Source organism: Sphaerulina musiva (assembly GCF_000320565.1).
Source record: "Sphaerulina musiva SO2202 unplaced genomic scaffold SEPMUscaffold_3, whole genome shotgun sequence".
NCBI lineage: Eukaryota > Fungi > Ascomycota > Dothideomycetes > Mycosphaerellales > Mycosphaerellaceae > Sphaerulina > Sphaerulina musiva.
The window spans coordinates 1,690,884-1,714,268 of record NW_016017385.1 but is presented as its reverse complement, the minus strand read 5'-3'; the positions used below and the strand labels follow the sequence as shown (position 1 = coordinate 1,714,268).

The 23,385-nt window shown below is 48.2% G+C and overlaps 5 protein-coding genes across 5 annotated transcripts; 2 read left to right on the top strand and 3 right to left on the bottom strand.

Annotated features, from left to right (window-relative positions):
• Positions 1 to 168: 168 nt before the first annotated feature.
• On the bottom strand, positions 169 to 1,801 carry SEPMUDRAFT_148228 (N-terminal nucleophile aminohydrolase). Its single transcript, XM_016904788.1, has 6 exons — positions 1,672 to 1,801; positions 1,547 to 1,609; positions 1,380 to 1,474; positions 1,084 to 1,296; positions 569 to 1,031; positions 169 to 487 (listed from the first exon to the last, which is right to left on the bottom strand). Exons 1-5 carry the CDS (start codon positions 1,676 to 1,678, stop codon positions 645 to 647), a joined length of 765 nt encoding a protein of 254 aa, XP_016762671.1. The 5' UTR covers positions 1,679 to 1,801; the 3' UTR covers positions 169 to 487; positions 569 to 644.
• A 205-nt stretch (positions 1,802 to 2,006) lies between these two features.
• SEPMUDRAFT_140289 (uncharacterized protein) lies at positions 2,007 to 3,799 on the top strand (the record flags this gene model as incomplete). The annotated part of the gene is made up of 3 exons (XM_016902931.1): positions 2,007 to 2,009; positions 2,169 to 2,416; positions 2,560 to 3,799. The coding sequence occupies 3 exons, from the start codon at positions 2,007 to 2,009 to the stop codon at positions 3,797 to 3,799; spliced, it is 1,491 nt and encodes a 496-aa protein (XP_016762670.1).
• Positions 2,111 to 7,488, bottom strand: SEPMUDRAFT_148227 (TRP-domain-containing protein). The gene is made up of 3 exons (XM_016904787.1): positions 5,346 to 7,488; positions 2,539 to 5,293; positions 2,111 to 2,416 (listed from the first exon to the last, which is right to left on the bottom strand). Exons 1-2 carry the CDS (start codon positions 7,017 to 7,019, stop codon positions 4,781 to 4,783), a joined length of 2,187 nt encoding a protein of 728 aa, XP_016762669.1. The 5' UTR covers positions 7,020 to 7,488; the 3' UTR covers positions 2,111 to 2,416; positions 2,539 to 4,780.
• A 1,224-nt stretch (positions 7,489 to 8,712) lies between these two features.
• SEPMUDRAFT_82896 (uncharacterized protein) lies at positions 8,713 to 10,894 on the bottom strand. The gene is made up of 4 exons (XM_016910323.1): positions 10,278 to 10,894; positions 10,190 to 10,228; positions 9,709 to 10,136; positions 8,713 to 9,652 (listed from the first exon to the last, which is right to left on the bottom strand). The coding sequence occupies exons 1-4, from the start codon at positions 10,801 to 10,803 to the stop codon at positions 9,092 to 9,094; spliced, it is 1,554 nt and encodes a 517-aa protein (XP_016762668.1). The 5' UTR covers positions 10,804 to 10,894; the 3' UTR covers positions 8,713 to 9,091.
• A 961-nt stretch (positions 10,895 to 11,855) lies between these two features.
• SEPMUDRAFT_115813 (uncharacterized protein) lies at positions 11,856 to 14,539 on the top strand (the record flags this gene model as incomplete). Its single annotated transcript, XM_016901201.1, has 5 exons — positions 11,856 to 12,089; positions 12,172 to 12,308; positions 12,870 to 12,919; positions 12,993 to 13,353; positions 14,530 to 14,539. 5 exons carry the CDS (start codon positions 11,856 to 11,858, stop codon positions 14,537 to 14,539), a joined length of 792 nt encoding a protein of 263 aa, XP_016762667.1.
• Positions 14,540 to 23,385: the final 8,846 nt, after the last annotated feature.

The following is a 23,385-nucleotide window of genomic DNA, read 5'->3' as shown; positions in this document are numbered from 1 at the left end:
TACTTCCTATACATGTCAGTGTAGGCGGCACTATCGACATGATCCTGTAAGAGACGACGTTGGCGCTCAGAACTCACGTCCATCTGCCATTGCGTGGAAGTGCAAGAGGACTGTAAAGTGCAAGTGATCGTCATCGAGAAATGTCGACGCTAAGGTATGCAGCGATGTGGGAAGAGCCCTACCGTAGAACGGCGGTAGGATCTTATATGAAGGCAATGCGACATCTATACTCAGCGCGCACATATGGTTTGGGTTGTCCTGCCGGACTTTTAATTTCGAGAGAGTCAATCTCATGGTGGCTTGCCGGTTTGTATGGTTTCATGAGGTTCATTGCATGTGAAGTCGATATAGTACAGCGCCTCAAGTGCAATTGCTTCTGCCTAAGCAATGAACCTTGCAAAGCTGTACCGAAGCTCGTGTGCGCATGCCACAGCCACGCAGCGTGCCGACTTTGGCAAGACGTGAGGTCTGGCGAATGATATTCGAACTGTCGAATCCTTAGCGCCAAACGGCTTTCGGGCGTAGGCGAAGCAATGTCATATTGCGTCGACGACTTCTAATAGCATACCTTTACAACCGCCTCCGGTGATATCTTGATCGTAGCACTGTATAGTGTCAGGAATAGAGCTGAGATGCCCCATAGCCTAGTCCTTCTCCGCTATGGCCTGCAGGCGTTCATCAATCTCTTCCTCTGTGAGTGGACGGAATGCCTTCTCGGTGCCCTCCTTGCCGTCTTTTCTTGGACCTCCAACAATACCAATTTCCAGCTCGCCCTTCTTGAAGTCAACACTGAGCACAGTGCTTAGCGTGGATATGGCAAGCTCTACGACTTCATCCCAGCTGCCCTCGGCATGTTCCTTGTTCTTCAGCTTCTTCTCGAGGAAATTTAGCGCTTCTTGAGCTTTGGGCCCGGAGGCAGTCGCCTTGTACCCAACATAGTATCCAGCAGGATCGCACTTGTACAGCTGGGGACCGAACTCCTCGTCGACGGAGATGAGTGTCATTGCGACACCCAGCGGTCTCATGTATGCCTGTGGCAGTTGTCAGAACTGGTCCAGGCGGGATTGTATTGTGTCAACTCACGCGCTGTGTGTAGACTTGCGATATATTGGCGATGCGCTTCGCCAGCACGTCACAGGGCATCTCGTAGCCATTCTTGTATCGAAACTCTGCCGCCTCGCCTCTTGCACGGTTCACCGAAGCGCGCGCATCTGCTATTGAGCCAGTCATGACACATCCGACTGACGGCGACAGCTTGTAGACATGTGACACGGATGCGGGATCGATGAGCTTGTCCTGTGCGTATCCAATACATCAGTCACCACCTTCTCACTTTTTCCAACCTGACCTCTCCTGTTGTCGTGGAGCGCGCAACATACCGGCACCTTCTTCTGCGAGATGACGACGGCACAGTCCTTTCCTCGTACGCCGACGGATGTGATGTTGGCTGCGGTGATGGCCTTGAATGCGTATTCTGTATTCGCCGCCCATCAGCAACTGTGCTTTAACCGTCTGACCAGTACAGGGAGAGGTATATCGAACGCACCGACTTGGTAGAGACGGCCCTGGTCACTGAAAATGGTAATGTGTCGGTCGTATCCCGCGCTTCCTGCAATGAAAAAACCCAGAGTCAGTACAGCTTCATACGATTGGCCATAACGGAAGACAAACCAGACATGACGGCGGTAGATTGGGGAGTTCTTCGTTAAAGATTGGAGGATGCGCTGGTCGAAGGGTATGCTCGGCTGTATCGAATCGGGTCGAGATATGTGGCGACAGCGGTGGTAGTGGCGGTTGGTGGCAGTGGTGGTGGTGTTGTGGTATGGCGATGGCGATGAGTATCCCGGAGCTGTTGGACAAGAGACAGCTCCAGGTGGAAGTAGTCGTGACGCGTCTGCGTGCCTGAGGCAGAAACGACAACACAAAACTCCGTACTCCAGAGTATCACAAATTCCATCTCTCATATTTCCACTTCACTCTTCCCATTCACTACATATGATCCCACCATGGCAGCTCCGCCAATTTCCACTGCCCCTGCGCCTCGCGTACCAGCCTGGAAAAGACTGGGTCTGAAACTCAAGAATGCTCAAGACAACCCTCCGGAGGAGAAGACCCATACTCCAGCAAATATTCCATCAATTCATGCCGAGCGGGAAGCATTTTTCAAGCCGCAGAAGCGCAACTTAGAAAGCCAACAAGCGGAAATTCCAGTTAAGCGTGCTAAAGTGGAACTTGCGAAGCCAGTGAGCCAGTCGAAATCCAAACCTTTCCCAGGAAGTGCCCCGAAAACCCGTACTGCTGGCCAGCAGGTCTGGAATGACGAAGAACGCTCGAGTCTACCAGCACCGACTGGTGTCTTCAAAGCTCCTGGACAGGTAGCGAAGCGCATAGTATTTGGCGACGACGAGGAGGAGGAGTAAGTTGCCATTCATCTTACGGCTATTGCTTGTGCATCAGGAGCATGTGTTCTTCGTGCTGTGGAGCAGTTATCGGACGTGACTCGAACCCTGTATATGTCCAGAGCTGACACAACATCAGCATTTCTCACCCTCTTCCAAGTGTACCGTCACCTCCGAAGCAAACCCGGCCAGGATCGATCCGAAAATCGGTCTCGTTCACTCCTGAAACAAAGCAGGAGGACACGTTCTCGGCGCAATCTCTGATTCAAGCCTGGGAAGCTGAAGAAGACCGCGCCGAGGCTGTCACAAGAGTCTCTACAGAGCCGCCAGCATCAGTATCGGAAGTGTCCAAGGAGCCCAAAGCGAAGAAGGAAAAGAAGAAGAAGCGGGTCAAAGCATCCCCCGCTGCTCGTGTCGAAGAGTTCAAATCCGATGAAGATATCAAACCTAGTAGCGAAGAAGTACCCAGCTACGTCAAGTACCTTGAACAATTCTCCCAGGACAAAACCAACTGGAAGTTCAACAAGAATCGTCAGGCCGATCTGTTCCGGAATCTTTTCGACATCGACCGCATACCCTCGAGATACAACCCCGCCCTCGTCCAGTACGTCTCCAGTACGCAAGGCCAGGCGCGGCGACGCATAGCTGAGCAGGCGGAAGACGTTCTGAAGGCAATCTGGGTCCGTGAGAACGACAACAGCGATCTGATGTCGCTGGACACACCCGAAGCTCGGCGTGCGGCGTATTACGAGGCGCTTCAAGCCTCCATCGATCGATATGAGCAGTCTGGAGCCGGCAGAACCGAGTACGGCGACCAACAACTCAAAGAGATCTTGCGTGAGCACGAGAAAGGCAAGCGAGCAGAAGAGATGCTCTCAAAGGCACTACAAGGTGAACTTTGGCCAGAAGAGGCAAGCACGTCAGCAGCCGCAACCACAGGCTCGACGACAAATGTCTCCGCCACGACACCCTCCACCTCAACATCATCAACAACAATTCCGCGGGCCACAAGAGTCATCGAGACTCAAAGAATCGAAGGAGGACAGGTCACCACCCGAGAAATCCACCTCACCAACAACAACGACAACAACAACAACAAGCCAGAACCAAAGCGCAAACGCAACCGGAAATCGCGAACAGATGTCTCCTCATCCTCAGATTCTTCGTCCTCCTCAGATTCCTCAGATTCCGCTTCCGACGACAGCTCCGACGACGGCACCAACGACAATTCCGAAGATGATAGCAGGAGCAGTAGTGATGCCTCCGCCTCCTCGCCAGCATCGAAGAAGAAACGCCGCACAACTCCATCAAAGACGAAAGCTGTTACGCCCACGCTGCCTCCCCTTTTCGACTCGGATGTCTTGGACAAGAAATTTGGCAAAGCGGAAAGACATTCATGACCCGACAGTGAGTGAGTGAGGTGTCGCACCCAAATTGAAAGAAAAAGGAAAGGAAAGAAAAGCAAGAAAAAAAGGACGGGAAAAACAAGGCAAAAGGGACACGCGAGGAGGGGTTTCGACTATATTCGCATGCATGGTAGGTAGCGAAGCGGACGAGAGCGACAGCGACAGCGAGTAGGACGAACACAGGAGATCATGGAATTGCTGTACTGTACTGTACTTCACCGTCCACCGATTGGTCTCCCGTAACCTTTGCAGCACTGATCTCGATTCTCCAGCCAAAAACATCATGTTGCGACATGTTCGTTCGTGGTATAGGAGGAGATGCATCTTTTAACTTGTCGTGACTCTCACAAATAGATTTACACATTTTTTTTTCTTCGTCCAACTAGAGCTTATGGAATTTCCTCGCACGATTGTACTTTTTGCCTCGTGAAGCAAAGAGCACGACATTACAAACGCCAACCAGTCAATCCTCTTGCAATTCCATGCCGTACTGGTGTAAAAGAGTGCCACAGAACCCTGCCCATTCCAAGGTTCGTTTTGCAGATCCCCAAGGACAACGCCGCCGTAATGGTCAAAAAGGAGTAGAAAATCCTCATTCGACTTTTCCCCAACGGTTCCGAATGCTGATCGTTTGTCGCATCTATCGACCTCCTAGTGCAGTACAGTATGACTCCGCTGTGCCTTCCAACTATGTACAAAATTGACAACCAATGAGATATTCGTCATTACCTGATCTCGCCTTGACGCAGTCGTAGAAATCCAGCATGCCTCTTCATCCGTGGGAAGAATCATGTTCTGTAATACAAATCCATGACTTTATCCACGGTATCGATCGAGGCTCTCTGCTCCTGTGACCAGTGATGCAAATAGGTTGGGGGCTGGTCTTTCGCAAAATCAGGTATCGTTAAAATCGCCGTCTCTACGGTCTCCGCCGAAGTGGGTGCCCGGAACAGAGGCGGTCGAAATGGCAGTCTATCAATCGTATCCGGCGCCGCGATGCCACGGACTGGGACTGGCGCTGCCTTGGGAGCGATTAATCTGCTGCCCACTGTATGGGCTGGCAGTTGCACTGCGATCGTAGGGTGGCAAATGCCTCGCACTGTTGTTGTTACTGGTAGTGTAGGTCGGGGCAATTGGGCTGCGAGGAGGCTGTGCGTAGCCGTAGCCACCGGCCTCGCCTTCTTTCCGGCTAGCGCTACCGCCAGACGAGCTGTCGTCGTCGTCCTCGATGCGGACTCCGCTCTTGCTGGTGTAGCCGTGCTTGTCCTCTCCCCGAGCAGTAGCGCCGAGTGCATCGAGCTCGGTGTTGATCGCGGTCTGCGACTTGATGAAGCTGCCACGATCGTCACGCATTGGCTGATAGCGTGTGTCTGGGTTCTTGGCAGTGATTGCGATAATCGAAGCAACTAGTACAATAACCAACAGGATCAGGGAGAAGGCGGCATTGTAGACAAAGAAGATGACACCCATGACACCGGTAACGATACCCTGCGAGTGATGTTAGCAAAGCCATGGGCAATGGGCTGTATGAATAACGTACTGGCTGTCCGAATACGTCAGAGAAGACGAGCAGGAAGATAGCGCTCAAGAAGTTGATGACACAGATTGCGATGTTGAAAGCATTGGTCTTCTTGTCCATGTATGGACGAAGAACACAGACGATAATGAGCCAGAAGGCCTCGATGATGACAAGAGCAACTGCCTGGACGGCACCATTGCTTTGCACGAGAGCAATGAAGAGACCCTTGATCAGGATGTACGCCAGGAATGGCACAATGAAGAAGTATGCGGTGGCCTTGAACTGAACGTATAGGAAGCCCCATTTGTTCAGCGAGACTGGATCCGAGTAGAGGATGTAGGCAGGGTTTTTGTGCATCGCAATGCTACGGCGAGCCAGACGGATAACCTTGCTAGATGCCCAGCCGAGAATGGCAAGCATGCTGAAAATTGTGAAGACGGCCAGGACAACAATGGCTGCCGAGTCCTTTTGGGTGAATTCCCAGAAGCAGAGCACGACCATCTGTGGGTATCCGATGAGCACGATACGGAACAAGATACCCTTCAGAACAGTGGTCCAGCCATTTCGGAAATCCTGGAACTTCTCACCCTTCATGCGGCCTCCTCGGACCAGCAACTCGCAGACTCCTTTGAAAATGCAGACTCCAAGAACCACGAAGATGACGAAGGCGAGGAAGAAGACATAGCCTGTCATGAAAATGTTGGTAGACTCGATACCCGCACGAAAGCCAACACGCTGAATGCCCCTAACAGTGACAGTAGTGGACGTGTCCGTGAAGGCAGAATCAGCGTTGGAGCGCTTGAGGATTGAGTTGTGCAATTGCGTGGCGGCGCGCGAGGCAAGCTGAGCATACTCCTGTAAGCTACGCTTCTCAACGCGCACAGAGACAGAGCTCAGATTCGACAAGACCGTGGAGGCAGTGCCGCCGGTCGCACGCTGGTACCAGGTGGCCAAAGTTTGCACAAAGCCGACCGAGATGATACCCATGCTCCACTGAAAGTTTTGGGTCCATGAAGCGACAATGGGCGGCAGAGAGACGGCGGACATGCCGATAAAGGCCTGGGCTTGAAAATATCCAAATAGTGCCATGGCGTTCGCGGCGACGTGCGCAGCGGTGTTGGAGTGGCCTAGTCCGGAAGTAATGGCAGAGGCAACAAGCGCCAAACCAGCCAGGACCGCCACTGTCCATGCTACGCCTTTCTGATCCACCGTCTTTCCGTTTGAGAGTTCTGCCTCGACGCAAGCTGCAGACGAGGCTGTGTCTGTCTGGTTGAAGTACACCTGCACTCGAGCATCCAGATCAGGCACGGTATATGTGATGCCAGGAACTTGTTTCAATGCGCTCGCAGGAATCTCCGCGTTACTATTCAGTGTGATCTGTCCAGCGTTCATGGGACATAGACCTTGCAGGTCGGAGTCGCAAGGATTAATTGTCGTCTTGTACACCTGCAGACCATATGCCAGAACCAGCAGTTCGATCGTGACGTTACCAACGATACTGCTGACACCGACAACGTCAAAGGCCAGACTGCGGTTCTGAGGGGTGAAGATGACATCGAAGAGTGTGGCGCTAAACTTGCTGTCGGCCTGGCAAGGGTTCAGGGAAGTACTCGTCAGCATACGCTCGTTGGTGGCATATGCGGCGGGCGTGAGGGCCAGCAGGCCGGTGAATAACGATGCTAATGACGGCCTCATGCTGGCGGTGGTGCTGTGAGGGGTCGGTGGGTGTATGGGACTGTGGAGTGTCGCAGTCTCGATATCTGCGCGGGAATGCCCCGGGGGGGATGAGCGAGTGTGGGCGCCGTCAGGCGACCGACGTCGAGGAGATCGGTGGTGATGGCGACGATGATGATCAACCGTGCGCTCCTGCGAGGTGGAGGCCGGGGCGGAGTGGTGAGTGCTGCAAGAGAGGCAATCGAAGCGAGAGACGTGAGGAAGCCGACGATGACAGCGAGTGGTAGGTGGTGGTAGGTGGTGGTAGATGGTAGATGGTAGGTGGTAGCGGTGGGTGGGTGGGTGTGGCAAGTCGAGGCAGGAGAAGCGTGGATCTGGTTGGCCCAGTGGTGAGTGACTTCCCGGGCGCTAGCCGGATGACGAGTACGACAGCAAATGGCGCCGCCGCAAGTACCTGTTCGAAGAAACGAGTGTAATGGACACAACGAGCGGTATAGGTCGGTCGGTCGGTCGGTAGGTAGGTAGGTGGAGTGTTGTTGACAAAGAGTGTGAAGCTGATGTACTACACTATCCTATACACTACCTCCTACTGCTTACTGCCGTTCACAGCGTGCTGCTGATGTGATCCCTCCGAGGCGGCGGTCGTATCACACCGTGTCAATAATGAGAATGAGGCTGAGCACCGGGCCAGATTCGCGAGGTTTGCCCTGCGTCCTCGTGATTCGCTCACTCGCCCAGCCCCTGGCAAAACATGGTGCGGCCAAGGAAAAGAAGAATGCAAGGCAAGGCACAGAACTATTTCTGTGGGAGAGATGAAGATGCGCGCTGGAGTCAGTGGATACGGTATAGCTTGGGGAAGTGAGATTCCTCCGTGAGCTACATGTACCTTATTCTTATTATTATTACCGTATTATTAGGTAGACAACCGCCGAGCACCGCAGGGCCCAAAGTAGGTACACATATAGATAATCCCGACTACATACCTGTACCAGAGAGAGCAAGTTGCTGCCTACCTACCTTATATGCTGTTCCACTCAGGTACATCTTCATCGCCGCATCGCCAGCAGAGAGCAAGCACTGCACTTACCAAGCAATTTCCATCAGGAGGTACTGAAACAAACACGAAGCCGTGTGGACTGTGGACCTCGAGAATGCTTGGCATGGGAAGACGACGCGTAGGTACCCTACGCAACATCCTGATGCACTAGGAGGTAAGGTACCGTACATGTACCTACAGTACCCCGTTACAAGAGGAACACTGACTCGCCCGACGATATGTACGTCACCGGGCAACTACAAGCCCAATACTGTACCTCCTAGGACGAGAGCCACGACTCCAAAATGTCAAAAGCCGGCAGAGGTATATAGGATAGGGCTGTTAGCCATTCCTTTTTTACCCCGGGCTCCTGCACTCACGCATCTAATGAATAAACCAACTGGTGATATCTACCTGAGGCAAGGAAGGGCTTTCTTCTTCTCAGTGTTGCCCTATGCGAGCGGGGGGAGAGAGAGAGAGAGAGAGCGAGAGCGCGCGCAATCGCATCTTTCTCTAGTCTCCTTCGCTATACTATATGGAATTGGTAACTCGCCTTTCTCTTAGGCCATATACATAGATACCTAGGTAGTCGTTACATAGCGGTCTGGATAGCTGCGATACCACATGATTTATTCTGTCACCCAGGAGATTCCCAAGTCCTTTCTAGACGAAGGTCTACTAGGAGGTACATTCAGTAGTTACAGGTACCTGAGGTACCTATGTAGTAGACTAAACTGCCGACACAGCTGAGGCCGAGGGTCGTGGCCGAAGAGCTCGATGACGATATTGGTTCGGCCGGGCATTCTACCTGGCAGTCTTCGATCTGAACCCGACTGGTTTGCCCATTAAATGGTGTGAAAAAGGTATAGAACTAGGTGATGACCCTCCACGCACATTGCGCACCTGCGTTGTGCTGCTCTCCCACTCTCTCTCTCCCACACACACACACACACTCTCTCTCTCTGTGTCTCTCTCTATCTCTCTCTTCTCTCTTCTCTCTTTCTGTCTCTCATATGCTTTCATCAAGTCGTCTCGTTATATCGTCCTGGAGAAAACGCTACGCTGAACGCTGCACGACAAATATGCCCACTTCAATACCACTCGTCGGATCCTGTCCTGACGGGTATTGGTTCTTGAGCACGCCTTCCACAAGGTGGCCTACGAGCTCTGTTGCCGTGGACGCCCTCTCGATGTATTGGTTACTGCTCTTCCTCAGCGCCTCCTGCGTGGCACGAGTAACTGTCTCCTTGATTCGAGGATATTCTTGCCTCGGCCACCAGTCCTTCGCCCACGCTGCTCGTCCGATTCGCACGCAGGCTTTTGATGCATGCACCGTCGCATAGCTGCCTTGCTTTCGTTGTGCTAGACGCGCGCAGAGCCTCTGCATGGACCGCTGCATTTGATCAAACTCATCCATATCTTTCGTCGCTGCCATGGTCCCAAGGTCCTGGCTGAGGCTCCAAGACAAGCCGTGTACCACCTGGGTCGTTCGAAGCAGAGGATCAAGGATCGGGCTCAGATACTCCCTCATGAACGTCTCGGCGCCAGTGCGGGTCGGATAGATGAAGACGAGAGTGCCTCCAGTAGGCGACAGTTCCACAAGCCTATCGACAAGAAGCTAATGCACCTCTGTCAGTCTATGCTTTTGGTGTATCACGATGGGCTGTAGCTCACCGAAGGTCCGCTCGGACTGAACAAATTTTTAAACTCGTTTGACGAAGACGGTGGAATGTACCGCTCCACGACGGCCAGGTTCACTGTCGAAGGGGGTACGACCGGTCGCGGCGAACGTGGCAAGGCGGATGGATCATCTTGGTAGTCCGAAATGGGCACCGCGCTAGAAAATATCTTTTGCGTGAAGTAGTCGTCTCCAGACTGCATTCCAGGAGTGCTCGGAGGCGAGGTGGGTATGTCTGGCAGGTTGAACTTGCCAGGTATCGCGTGAAAGACATTGATCCATGTGGGCGGATTACAGGGCGTATTTGCGCCTATTCGCTCGAGTATCGTGTTGTAAATATGCCCGCTATCAGAAGGCACAGGAAGTGCATGTGAGAGCACCCGGAGAGGGTTGTTAGGGATAGCAGCGCTGCGTATGTTGTCCACTGACATGGTCAGTACAATGACTACCTATCGCCATCATCTGTTATCTGCTTACCTAGTACCTCAAGTGCGCCATCTATCCAGGCCGTTGACTCTAGGGCCTATTAGTCTGAGCTCTGATGAACAAGCTGCAATATACGTGCCGTCATCCGAATTTGACCTCACGTTCGCTTCTGAGGCCACGGTCACGGTACGTTCGCCAGCATTTCGAACCGCAGCGATGGAACTGGCCTGAGCGGGAAGATCAGGAAGATCCGGGGAGCGCGAGTCCCCAGGAGCATCTGACAAGTGCTTCAAAGTGGTTGCGCGCCATGACGGCTCGGCATCAGCTGGCGGGGTGAGAGTAGCAACATCATGGCGATACGGCGTTTGGATCAGGCCCGGATGAAGTCTTGGTTTCGTCGGCATTGATGATACGAGATCCAAAGTTTGCATGGCGTTGGGGACATTTGAGTCAAGGAGCGTCGCGTCTTCGTCCGCTGTTGTGAGGTCAAGAGCACCGTTGTCGGGCGTGGTGTCATGGAAACTAAGGCTGCCAAAGCGGTCGGGGTGAGGAGGGCCGATGCCCAACAGGTCAAAGGAGAGACGAAGACCGCTGGCAGGTCTGGCACGCTGCGGACGGCGGGGCGGATGGACAGTGGCTAGCGCTCCACCCAGGAGACTGAACATGTCCGGCGGGTGGACATGGGCATCAGCAGCAGGAGAAGGAGAAGAAGGAGGAGTGGTAGTGGTGGTGGTGGTGGTGGTGGTGGTGGTAGCGGTAGTAGTGGTAGTGGTAGCGGAGGAGGTAGCCGCAGAAAGTGGTCTCGCTGATCGAGGTGCTACGGCCGGCGACGGCTCAGCCGGCAGCATGTGACTGTCCAGTGTTTGCTCTGCTGGAGGAGTGGGCGCGGCAGGTGACGGGCTCACGGCAGGTGTGGCCATGGACCTGCTCTGCTGCTGCTGCGCGATTGCAGTGCTGCCTGCCTGGGTGGGGTGAGCGACACTCCGAGTCACCACCACTTGACGGCTTGTACGGTTAGGTATGGTTAGTAGGTAGGTAGTGGTAGGTAGACCGTAGACTCTGGGAGTAGTAAGTAGTAGGTACAGGTAGTAGCAGTACCTCCGGAGGTAGCAGCAGCAGCAGCAGCAGGTGGTAGTAGTAGAGGTCGGCAGTACCAGTACCAGTACCTTATGAACAGAGTGCCACGGGCCAATCAAGTCGGTACGAAACACTGGAGAGAGAGACAGAACCCGCGGGCAACAGGCGTGCGGTGTTTTTACAAAGTCCAGACCGGCCCATCTTCTCGTGGACGCTCGCCGCCCTGACCTCTACTTTATCTCCTTCCCGGCACCACAGAGCGGAGGGCGGGCTATGGGCAATGGGCATGGCATGGTTGGACAAGTTGCATTGTGTCGTGTCCCGTCGTAGAACCCGTGAAGGTAGCGTAGCCCTTGAGCAGCCGAGCACTGTCCTCTCCGCCCAGCACTACCTCTTACAGTACACTAAAGGTATGTACCTCCTCCTCCCTCCTCCTTCGCTCCAAAAAGTACATGTACACGGATCCTCCTCGCAGCCGACGGGCGCCACATCCAGACTTTGCCATAGGAGCTACCTTATTCGAGGATTCCAGCGGAGTCAGCTCCTGCCGACCGTGCTAGTCTCTGCGATCGTTGATGAGATACTACGAGGTAGGAGGTACTACTACACAGGCTTGCGCCGATATCACGCGCACGTAAGCATGTTTCGACTTGAGCACATGGATGCCTCCAGGACGAACGACCGCAGTCTCGCCAGCCATTACCCCGGCTCTGCTATGCGTATGCACACCATTCCTGCAGGTGCTCCAGAGCGTGTCAGACCATTTCGTGCAAGTCGGCTGCACCACCTCTGTCCGCGGCGCGCAACACGGGCACCTAATGCCACCTATGTGTCCATCTCTCCAATCCTGCATTGTCCGCGTGTGGGCCCCACAGTATCGTCGTGTCGACTCTGCCAGGAGGGGCGACCAGCGTGAATAACACGTAAGTCACGCGACACGAAGCTAATACAGCCAGAAGACTCCGAGAGGCATCCAGGAAGACGTCGGGTTTCGTGAAACGGGTATGAGATACATCCTACCTCCTATGGGCATGCTGCACACTCCCCTATGCGGCTATGCTATGCCTGAAGAAGACGACATCGCGAGGGTTCGGTAGCTGGAACTTCAGCTCCTGTTGATTATACCGGCCGGGACTATCTTAGCCCGTCGCACTCGAAGTTCTAGATCACAGCAGCATTATTGCCATACAAGCGCCCAAGCGACTCCAAGCGTTTCCTTGCTGCTAGCAATTATTAGGTACTGCTAGAAAGCCGGCCTCCACTCCTTCACTCCGTCTGTCAAGCTGGTTCTCATCCAGTTCCGTGGACTCTACTAGCAACGATGCGGGCCAACGAGGAACGCCACGTCCCCGTTGAAATTGGCTGGCCTTATCGACACTGTTCGCGGCCTCGTGATTGCACCTCAGTCTCGTTCTTTGTGTTGAAGTTACTGCTCGATGATTCCTCCGTGGTCTCACCTTGTCTCAAACTTCGAGGCAGAGAAAGGACAGAGACGACAATTGTCTAAGATAGCAATAGCTCTGTACTTACTAAAGCTTAGCACACCGAATGCTCAGCCAGCATGTACCTACCTAGGTTGAGCACACCTTATTGACCATGTGCCAGTACTACCGCTGGCAGTGTCATCACTGCTCCACTGACAACGACGTTGTAGTACGCTGCAAGACCAACCACCAGCGCCAGCGCAGAGATCCATGCATGAGGGTGACAACTCTGCCGTTGCCTGCCGATGCACCAAAATTAGAGTGCCAGCATTGCTTGCAACACCGGCCATCAGGAGGTCAAGCATCAGACGAGCGGATGCCTGAGCAGCAGACTCTCGACACAAGCTTTCGAAGGCTTTCACTGCAGCATCTCCTAGCATCACCACCGCCACCGCCGCCACAAACAGCTCATTCTTTGGGGATTCAGTATCCTTTGGACAACGACATGTTCTGGCTGAATCCTGCCTTGCGATTACCCAATTCTGCGAAGAAGCTCGATGAGTACAACGCGAGTCGTAGCAAGGTACTTGCCAACGCCAACCGGGGAAGAGGAGAGCAGATGTCAAACTCAGGGCACGACAAGGAGGGTGCGGAGAGGCGTGCCAGCTGGGTAGACTCGTGGTCGCAGCTTCGGGAGACGGTGGAAAGGGTGGTGTAAATGGAGTTCTTGCTTGGCATCTCTCAGGTACACATGACAAGCAAGATGCGGCTTGTGAAGCTGTTGCCGTCCGGCGTCCGCAGAGAGCTTAGTGCATTGTGCTAAGGAAGGTAGTGGCTTCTTGTCACGCTTCTCCCCTCATGTGCCAATCAAGCATTTTAGCAAATCTGAGAAGAGTACCTCCTACCTAGGTACCTTAGTCGTGCAAATGGCTTCTGGTTTCCTTGTTAATGCCCTGGTATGGCTGCAAGAAGAACGGTGAGCGTTAAGTTTGATTAAGATTTGAACAGAAGCCATCGAATCTAGAATTACCGTACCTCTACCTACCAGGTAGGTTCCCACTTTGATTTCTCACCTGCCCACATTGCCGTCCCCACTTTCTCCTTCTGCCGTTACATGTATCTTGCAACGGAACCTCCCCAGACAATGCTCGCACGCTACGTTTCACCCTCCGCTGGGCGCTGCCAGGGCGTAAAGACTATCTAGCATAGGAGAGTCTGGGGCTGTTTGGACAGAAGGACATAGGTGCCCTGGCATTATGTGATATAAGTTATATAGATAACAGGGGCCACTGATTCCTTGGTATTTGTATATAGAGTTAGGGATACCTACCCCCCTCTTTTCTTTCCTAGATAGGTCAGACCTCTAATATTAATTAAACCTACTTTTCGGTTAGTACGGCTTTATCTCTATCTCAATTAGGCTAGTATAGTATATAGTTCTAATAGTTATAAGCCCGGCTAGCTCTACTTAATTAATTAAAGGAATTAATTAATTGCTAGAACCTAGAATTACCTAAGATTAGTCAAATTCTACTATATTAAGACAACAACTAAGAACTGTATACTATTACTATATACCGGCCTAAACCCGTTTATCTAGAAGAAGAGAAGAAAGCCCGAGCCTATTAGATTAGCTTATAATCGATCGATCCCTAAGTCCTAAGTTTTAAGAAGTTAAAGAAATACCTAGTAGCTCGTATCCTAGGCATTAAGCTATTCTAGAGTAGTTTGACGAATTCAACGAAGACACTATAGCTAATTCTCCTAAACCCTTATTATTAACGACGACGTCGATTACTAAGCTACGTACCTAGTAAGACTAGAATATATAGATTACCTATATTAAGAGGGAGGTAGTAAAGCTCTAGATATAGGCTAATATTAACCTAGAGACAGTTAAGCTAGATCTAACTAACCTAATATAGCTTAAAGGACAACCTATCTTTGACTTTGCGTCTCTACCTACTAATATTACCCTAATAGCTCTTAGTCTAGCTTAATTCAAGTATAGGTATAATAAGGATATATAGGAACTTAAGCAAAGGGAGTATTAGAAGATTGAATTAATTATTAACTAGTCTCTCTCTATAGACCTTTAATATAGGATAATCAATTATAAGATAATTAGGCAGACACTTAAGACTCTCTTAGAATATACTAAGCCTAATACCCTTACTACTACCTAGTTACTAAAGAAAGAGATAGAAGTCCTGTCTTACCTACTATATAGAAAGTCTATTTAGGACTATATATACCTTTAGTTCGTTTAGTATAGAAAGAGAGATACTATTAGTAAGCAAGCAGACAATAAGTTAACCTAGGTATAGTTGTCCTCTATAGCTCTAATATATAGAGACTATATAGCTACAAAGATAGGGAGGCTGCTTAATAAGCAGAATAATAGGGAGGTAACAACTCTTTATTTAGAATTAAGAGCCTAGTATTCCTACTTTTAATATAATAGCGATACTAAGTTTAAGAGTAAGTACCGAACTACTGTTACTATCTCCTCTATAGCTATAGCCGAGTCTTCGTCCTTAACCCGATTATCCTCCTCTTTAAGAAAGCCCTGCCTCTATAGTAGGAACTATATATAGAAGGAGTACTACTATCTTAATACCGAGTACCCGAGGCCTAATGCCTAGAAGCTAAGAGAGGATACTAAAAAGAAGATTAAGAAGAGGTTTAAAGAAGACAAGAGTTTAAAGAAGAGAGTAGACAAAGCAATTCAAGCCTATAATACTGCTTAAGGGTTAAAGGACAAAGGAAAGGACAAGTTAGGCTTAGCCGCAGAGATCGAGGATACTACTACGGCTACTACCCTAGAATTAAGTTCCTCCCTAGAATCGACCCCTAATCCTGCTTCTATTAGTTTAATTAGCTATACCCGCCTTTACAACACTATAATTCTTAATAGAGGGGCTAATATTTATATTATTAACGAGGCTATAAGGGCAAGGATCGTTAAGTCCGAGTTACTAACCTCCTCTAATATAGTAATTTCTAGGGACAAGAGGTACAAACCTAAGGCAATTGTTAATACTACTATTAACCTAGACATAGGTAATAGAGTTACTAGGAAGCTTACTCTTCTTAAGGCAAGGCTTATTCCGGGATTCTTTATAAGTTTGGTCTTACTACAGATCCTTAATAAAAAGGGTATTTACTATAATACTAGAAACTGGCTAGACAAGTTGATTACTAGCTAATTATATAAGGAGCCTAGGCTCTAGGTATACCTTACCCCTAAACATAGTAATAGACATAGTTACTAGATTATTAAACGGTTGCCTATACTAAGAAGTATTGCTAGAACTACTAGTTTACCTAGAATTAGTACTAGAATTAAGGAGGTAAAGTCTATATATACCCTATACTCTAAGAATACGGGGAAGCTAACCTTACCTACCTTAACGTTACCTACTAGAATAGAAAAGGTAATTACTGCTGCTACTATACAGTCTAGTTACAAACTACTCCTACCTTTGATAGCAACGGCTAATTAATAGTATTAGTTACTAGGCTATCTATCTATAAGGGCTATTAAGCACTTAGAACCTACAACTAAGGGTTACTAGGTAATTAAATTAGGACTAGATAAGGAGGTTCTAAATAGTATTACTTATAATATATATATACTAGCTAAGGCTAAAGCAGTAATTTTAAGGAGAAAAGACAAGTATAGAGAAGTACTACCTAAGGTAGAGAATGCTAAGATAGCTATCTGTTTATAGGATCTTATTAATATACCCCCTTCTCTCCCTAGACTAAATAGTTTAGTCTTCAAGTTTTATAGCTACTAGTTCTATAACTAGGAGTACTATTATATTAGCGAGCCTATAGTAACCAAACTATAAGCAGTTGCTAAGTTCCTAGGATACTTTAAGAGGATAGAAGTAACCTTTAATACTAAGACTATCCTAGTTCGCTATAATATAGAAGCAACTATTAGAAAGGATACTAGTAAAGCTATTACTAGGTAGGGGATCAATACTTTGCCTACTACTACTAGTACCCCTACTTAGAATAGAGTAAGTAAGGTAGCTAGAAGAGAGATTGTTACTAAATCTAGGACTCTTAGAATTAATAGTAGGTTGCTAAAGAACCTATAGCTATAGCTCCTAGATTTAGTAGTATATCTACTTAACAGAACCCCTACTACTAAGCTTAATTAGATAACTCTATTTAAGAAAGCTACTACTAAGAAGCCCTTCCTTAGCTATCTCTACCCTATTAGATACAAGGCCTTCGCTCTCTATAGAGATATTGCTAGGAGAGACAAGATAGAGGACAGAGCTTATATTAGGTACCTAATTAGATATACCTCTACTAATATTTTCTAGATCTAGATTCTATCTCTAAATAAGGTAATTAGGACGAGAGATATAGCCTTCAAAGATAATAAGAGGTATAATCTACTTAATATCAATAGTCAAACCCTTAGAGAATTAGTACCTCCTACTATTTATTAATCTATAATTAAGTCAATCTTAATGCCTAAGGAACCCCTAACTTCTAATAGTTCTATAGATAACCCCTTCCTAGCTAACAATATTCCGATCTTTGCTATCTAACCTTAGAGAGGTAGTAAACAGTAGGGAGGTAAACAGGAATAGGAGTTATTATACCTAACTCCGCTAGAAACACCCGCTAGAGATAAGGACAATATAGCTGCTAACCAAGTTAGTTAGGCCCTAGGGGCCTTACCGGGTATACCTACTTCTTTATTAACCTCCGCTTTTTCGGTCTCTTAATAGTACCCTACCTTAGATAGGGAGGTAGAAGAGAGTACCTATTAGTATAGTATAGACAACTATAGATAATAGATCGACTATAGAACTAGACGGTTGGAAGATTACCTAGATAAGTTAAGTTATATAGCTACTACTTCCCTCTAGGCTTATAATCTACCTACTCTTAAGGATCCTTACTAAGTAATAAGTATACTATTACCCCCTACTAACTAGAAAGAGATAGAAAGACATATCTATTATTAACAATTTAGGCAAGTAGTATTTAATAAAGCTAGAAAGCTTATAGGCAAGAGAACATTTAGGGTATTCTTTAGTTATAAGGGCTATAAGGTACCTTTAGTATAGGTATTTGCCTATAAGACAGACCTAACTAGTAGTAAGATTCTTAGGTATAAGGCTAGGCTTTATATCTGTAGGGATCTTCAATTGCTATTAACCTATAAAACCTATACTACTATACTTAGTTACAAGGTATTTAGGGCTATTACTGCCCTAACCTTCGTAAGGAATTTGAAGACAAGGTAATAGGATATAGTAAATACCTTCCTAAATGCTACTATCCCTTATACTATCTATTGTTCTATTCTAGAGGGAATAGAGGAATATAGATTTGGTCTAGATACCTACTTTATCCTTAAGAAGGCTCTCTATAGATTAGCTGAATTACCTCGCTTGTAGTATAACCTGTTTGTTATAAGAATAGAAGACTATAGGTTTGAGTTAGTTCCTAGAATTAACTACTTAATAGTAAATATAGATCTCCGCCTACTTATAATATTCTATATAGATAATATTAGGTTGATTTATAAGAGGGATAGGGAGGATCAAGCTATCCTATTTAACTAGTACCTGCTTTCTAACTTTGAGGTTACTTAGAAGGACTCTACCTTCTTCCTAGGTATAGAGGTAGAGGAATTACCTAATATCCTAACTCTAAGCTAGACTACCTACTTAACGAAAATTAGTATTAAATTTGGTATTTATATAACAGCTAGGCCTAGAGGCATAATAGTATATAGCTCTAGGGGGCGGTTAGGTATTTGAGCCTAAGGTACGCTAGCCTAAGGCAGGACGGGCTGTAGAAGCAGTACGTTCCGAGTCGTTAGGCGATCGGCTATCGGGCGACCGCCCGCGCGGCGTAGCGCCTACGTATGCTTGGCGTAGGGGTATATTATACGACGCCGCTCTCTCCTTTCCGAAGGACAAGAATTAGTTTATTCCTTTTCCTACGTAGTAGGAAGGACGCTCTATACATTACTATATACCCCTACTCTTATATTTCTAATTCTTCTATCCTTCTAAAGGGTAGTGATCTATAGAGGTCCTATAGCCCTACGATAGCAACGCGACCGTACCGCAGCTATAGCGTAGGCGGGCTACGTTATCGGCGAAGTAGACGAGGATACCTAACCTTCCGAGGAGACGGTATCGGGCTCTATAAATGCCTAGGCAGACGGGAACCTAGGAGAGACTCCTTTCGAGGAAGCTCCTACCTAGCCGGAGGCCTACGTAGCCGACCCGTATACTAGACGTATATAGCTTAAGGAGGCAAATTAGCGTCTCTGCGTAGAGTTAGAAATTCAGGCCCTCGAGAGGGAAAACTAATGTCTATAGGAGCAAATTTAGGGCCGAGTACTAACCCTAGCCGTTATAGTTACTATAGACGACGACGATACCGAGCCCGATCTTCTCGACGGACTCGAGGAAGACCTTAGGTCGACGGACCTACGTAACGTACGCGGATAGGCTACGAACCCGTTACGTACCTACTCTCTATATAGGGGCTCTAAGATTCGGGAACCTAAGCCGTTCAAAGGAGATACCGATAAGGAATGTCGTAACTTTATTAGGTACCTCGAGGTCGTCTTCCTTAGCGCCCTCCGAGAATATCGAACCGACTAAGACAAGGTCCTATACGGTATTATATAGCTCGTAGGCGAAGCGTAGGAGACGTAGTACGACGAGCATTCCGACGTAATCCCCGAGGACTATACTTAGGAGGAATTTAAGGGATAGCTCCGTAATACCGTCGGTAATTAGTCGAACTGTTAAATCGGCGTAATAATCGAGTATAAAAGGGTACATTAAGGCCCGGACTAGAGTGTCCGTTATTTCGCAGCGTAGCTTAGTTATCTAGAAGCCTAGTTTGACTATACGCAAGCGTAGCTAATACGCTACTTCCTCGCAAAGTTAAAGCCGTCGCTACGTAGGGACATCGTTAAGGGATATACTATCCCTAATACGCGAGTAGAGCTCGTAAACCTAGCAAGGCGCCTAGAACAAGTAGATAACGCCCTAGTAGTCTGTACTAAGGACGAGCCCTATTAGCGCGACTATAGCGCGTAGGGCAAACGCAAGCGTACCGAGAGCGACGCGCCGCGAAGCCGCGACGATCGATAGGATCGAAGTAAGAGTAGGGCCCTACGCGATAGACGTACCTTATCGACCGTAGCGACGTCGACGGTACGAGGGTACGAGAACCTAGAATGTTACTCCTATAAGAAGAAGGGATATATCGCGACCGACTCCGTATACCCTAACTACGCGAGCCGCGACAAGGCGAATACGGTTCGTAGGGTTACCGTACCTAAAGAGTAAGCGTCGAAAAAAGAGAAGGCATCGGAGGAGAGTCGTAACCTCTAGATGCCTATCTTAATAGCGACACCCCCCTACCTATCTAGGTATACTATACCCGCGTCCTCGAAGGACAAGTCGAGACGTATAAGGGGCGTACCCCTACTACTATACTACTCGACGATACCGCTAATATTAACGTAGTATCGTATAGCTTCGTACTAAAGTATAACCTCGCGGTCTGTAGGAACGTACTCCTACCGCCGGCAAGCTCGTTTATAGGCTAGTTAGGCTACTACTATAGGGCGTACTATATCCGTATAACCCTCGTAGACTCTACGGGTAACGAGCGTATAACAGGCGGCTTGTTTTATGCCTACGATACGCCGGAACCTAATCTTATCCTAGGACGGCCGTAGCGTCGTACCTAGTAAGTAGTAGTAGACAGTACTACCGACGAATAGCGCTACAGTAGCGAGCACTTGTACGTTAAGGTCCGAGAGGTACCTAATTTCTTTAAGGACCTAAAGAACTCGTCCTACGTATACGTAGTAATAGTACGTAGGATAGACGTAGGGTTAGAGCTTACGGAGTTGCCGATAGAATATCGGGACTACTACGACGTCTTATTTCCTATAGACGAATAGCGTAGCAAACTAGTAGACGGCGTAGAGTATACGATCGACCTACGGCTAGGCACTATTCTACTGTTCCGACCGTTGTACTACTAGTCCGGCGCTGAACTTAAGTACCTATATAAATATATTACTAACGTACTAGAATACGACTGGATTGAGACTAGTGTAAGTAAAGCAGGCGCGCCGGTACTATTCGTACTAAAGAAGGATAGTTCACTACGATTGTATATAGACTATCGCGGCCTAAACGAAATTACGGTAAAAAACCGGTATCCCCTACCCCTTATAGGCAAAACGCTAGATAGGCTTATAGGAGCTAAGTAGTTTACGTACCTAGACTTGGCCGATGCCTACTACTATATTAAGATTAAGGAAAGCGACCGCTAGAAGACTGCGTTTCGTACGCGCTACGGCTACTTCTAGTATAAGGTTATACCTTTCGGTCTAACTAACGCCCCGGCAACGTTCTAGGCGTACATTAACAGAGCCCTAGCAGGATTGGTCGATATTACCTATATAGTATACCTCGACGATATCCTTATCTATAGTAAAATACGCGAGCAGTATATAAAGGACGTATACGAAGTGCTTAAGAGGCTCCGCAAATTCGTACTCTACGTATAGCGCGCAAAGTACAAATTCTTTATAAAGGAGGTCGATTACCTCGGGTTCGTCGTAACCCCCGGTAGCGTAAAGATAGACCCTCGTAGGGTAGACGCAATCGGAGCGTAGCTAATACCGACTACCTTAACGGAGGTACAGTCCTTTCTAGGATTTACGAATTTTTATCGTAGATTTATCTTTAAGTACTCGAGGATCGTAGTACCCTTAACAGCGCTATTAAAGGGAGCCGTAAAAGGTAGGAAGCTAGGACCGATCCAGTAGAGCGTAGCCGAGGAGTATACGTTTTAAGAGATTAAGCGGCGTTTCTAGTAAGCACTCCTATTAAGGCATTTTGACCCGGCGTTACGGCTACGTATCGAAAGCGACGCCTCGGCGTTTGCTATCGTAGGTATCCTAAGCTAACTCTTCGGCTCTAAGTAGTACCCTATCGCTTTCTACTCCTATAAGATAATCCCTATAGAATGTAATTACGAGATATACGACTCGGAATTATTAGCGGTAGTCGAATTATTCAAAGCTTAGCGGCCGTACTACGAAGGCGCCTAGTATACGGTTGAGGTACTCGTCGACTACGCTAATTTAAGAGGCTTTATAGGTATAAAGAAACTTACAGGTCGACAGGCCTATTAGGCGACATTCCTAGCGGCTTTCGATTTTACTATTACCTACTAGGTAGGCAAACGAAACCTAGCCGACGGTCCGTCGCGACGTAGCGATTATATACGAGAGTCGCGACTCGCGTAAGGTAACCAACCTTCTCCCTATCCTACAAACTAAGCTATAGCTATAGGACGGACGTACGCTAGAAGTAGATAGTCCGAAGGTATCGCGTATCCGTATTACCGGCGATCGCTTGTACCGCGGCGTTAAGAGAGGTACCGACGCTAACCTATAGTAGTACTATACGTCGCCTATCCGCGTCGCCTAAGTAGTATTAAAAGACGAATAACCGTATACAAACGTCTCCGACTTGATTCTAATATATACCTATACGCTCGTCTAGGCAGAACCTAACGTATATATAGTATACGGGCAGGCGATAAGCAACTAGGGCGTATTCGAATTTTGAGGACTACGTCGCCCGGGAAGGCAACTTGTAGGTAGGCGACGCGCTGTATATACCTAAGGACTACGCCCTTAGAGCGTAGCTAATACGTATATACTACGACGACCCGTTAGTAGGACACTTCGGGAAGGATAAGATAACAGCCTTAATCCGGAGAAAGTACTCGTAGCTAGGGATAGCTACCGAGGTAGCAGAATACGTCGCTACCTACGACGTCTACCAAAAGTCGAAAGCGCGACGCTACCGTCTATACGGCGAACTGGCTACGCTGCCTATACTAGAAAGGCCGTTCTAAGAATTGACCTAGGACTTTATTATAGACTTACCGCTAAGCAAGTGCGGTAACCGCGTCTACGATACGATCCTCGTAATCGTCGACAGGTATACTAAAATAGTAACCTTCGTACTAACTACGAAGAAATATACTAGCGCAGATCTAGTAGATATTCTAGTAAACGAAATCGTATAACGATTCGGCATACCCGTAGGTATCGTAAGCGACAGAGGCTCGGTATTTACGAGCTAGTTCTAGTTAGACTTCTATTATAAGGCGTAGGTAAAACGTAGGCTTAGTATAGCGTTCTACGCGCAAACCGACGGTCAAACCGAACGGATAAACTAGGTAATCGAGACGTACCTACGCATCTACTACTTAGAGTAGTAGGACGATTAGGCTAGTATACTAACGCAAGCTGAATTCGCGTATAATAATAGCGATTACGCCGTACTGAAAATGTTACTATTTAAGGTACTGTTAGGCCTTATTATAGGTACAACCTACCCTAGTAGGTATGTAGGGTAGGTTGGGTATTGGCAATACCCAATAGGTATAGGTATTTAGCTAGGTAAACCCAACCTATCGGGTTGGGTACAAACCTAGTAGGTATTACGATACCTAGTAGGTATTACGTACCTATTAGGTATTGATTTTTCGTAAACAGAAAGAAAAAGCCTAGAAACCGAGTACCCTAAGAGCAAGTTATTTGAACTAGGTATTAGAAAAGAAACTGTATATAAGCCCGATATAGATAAGAGGAGAAAGAGAGTAGTCAGATCGAATAAATAAATATAGAAGAATATATACGCTAGA

Bases quoted from the DNA above. Each gene is read 5' to 3' on its own strand.
- SEPMUDRAFT_148228 (XM_016904788.1), bottom strand. The intron at 1,475-1,546 runs GTGCGTTCGATA...CGGCGAATACAG, and splicing joins GGGCCGTCTCTACCAAGTCG to AATACGCATTCAAGGCCATC. The intron at 1,032-1,083 runs GTGAGTTGACAC...CAACTGCCACAG, and splicing joins CGCAAGTCTACACACAGCGC to GCATACATGAGACCGCTGGG.
- SEPMUDRAFT_82896 (XM_016910323.1), bottom strand. From the start codon at position 10,803: ATGTTCAGTCTCCTGGGTGGAGCGCTAGCCACTGTCCATCCGCCCCGC. The intron at 10,229-10,277 runs GCACGTATATTG...AATAGGCCCTAG, and splicing joins GAGGTCAAATTCGGATGACG to AGTCAACGGCCTGGATAGAT. The intron at 9,653-9,708 runs GTGAGCTACAGC...GAGGTGCATTAG, and splicing joins TCAGTCCGAGCGGACCTTCG to CTTCTTGTCGATAGGCTTGT.
- SEPMUDRAFT_148227 (XM_016904787.1), bottom strand. From the start codon at position 7,019: ATGAGGCCGTCATTAGCATCGTTATTCACCGGCCTGCTGGCCCTCACG. The intron at 5,294-5,345 runs GTACGTTATTCA...CATCACTCGCAG, and splicing joins CTGACGTATTCGGACAGCCA to GGTATCGTTACCGGTGTCAT.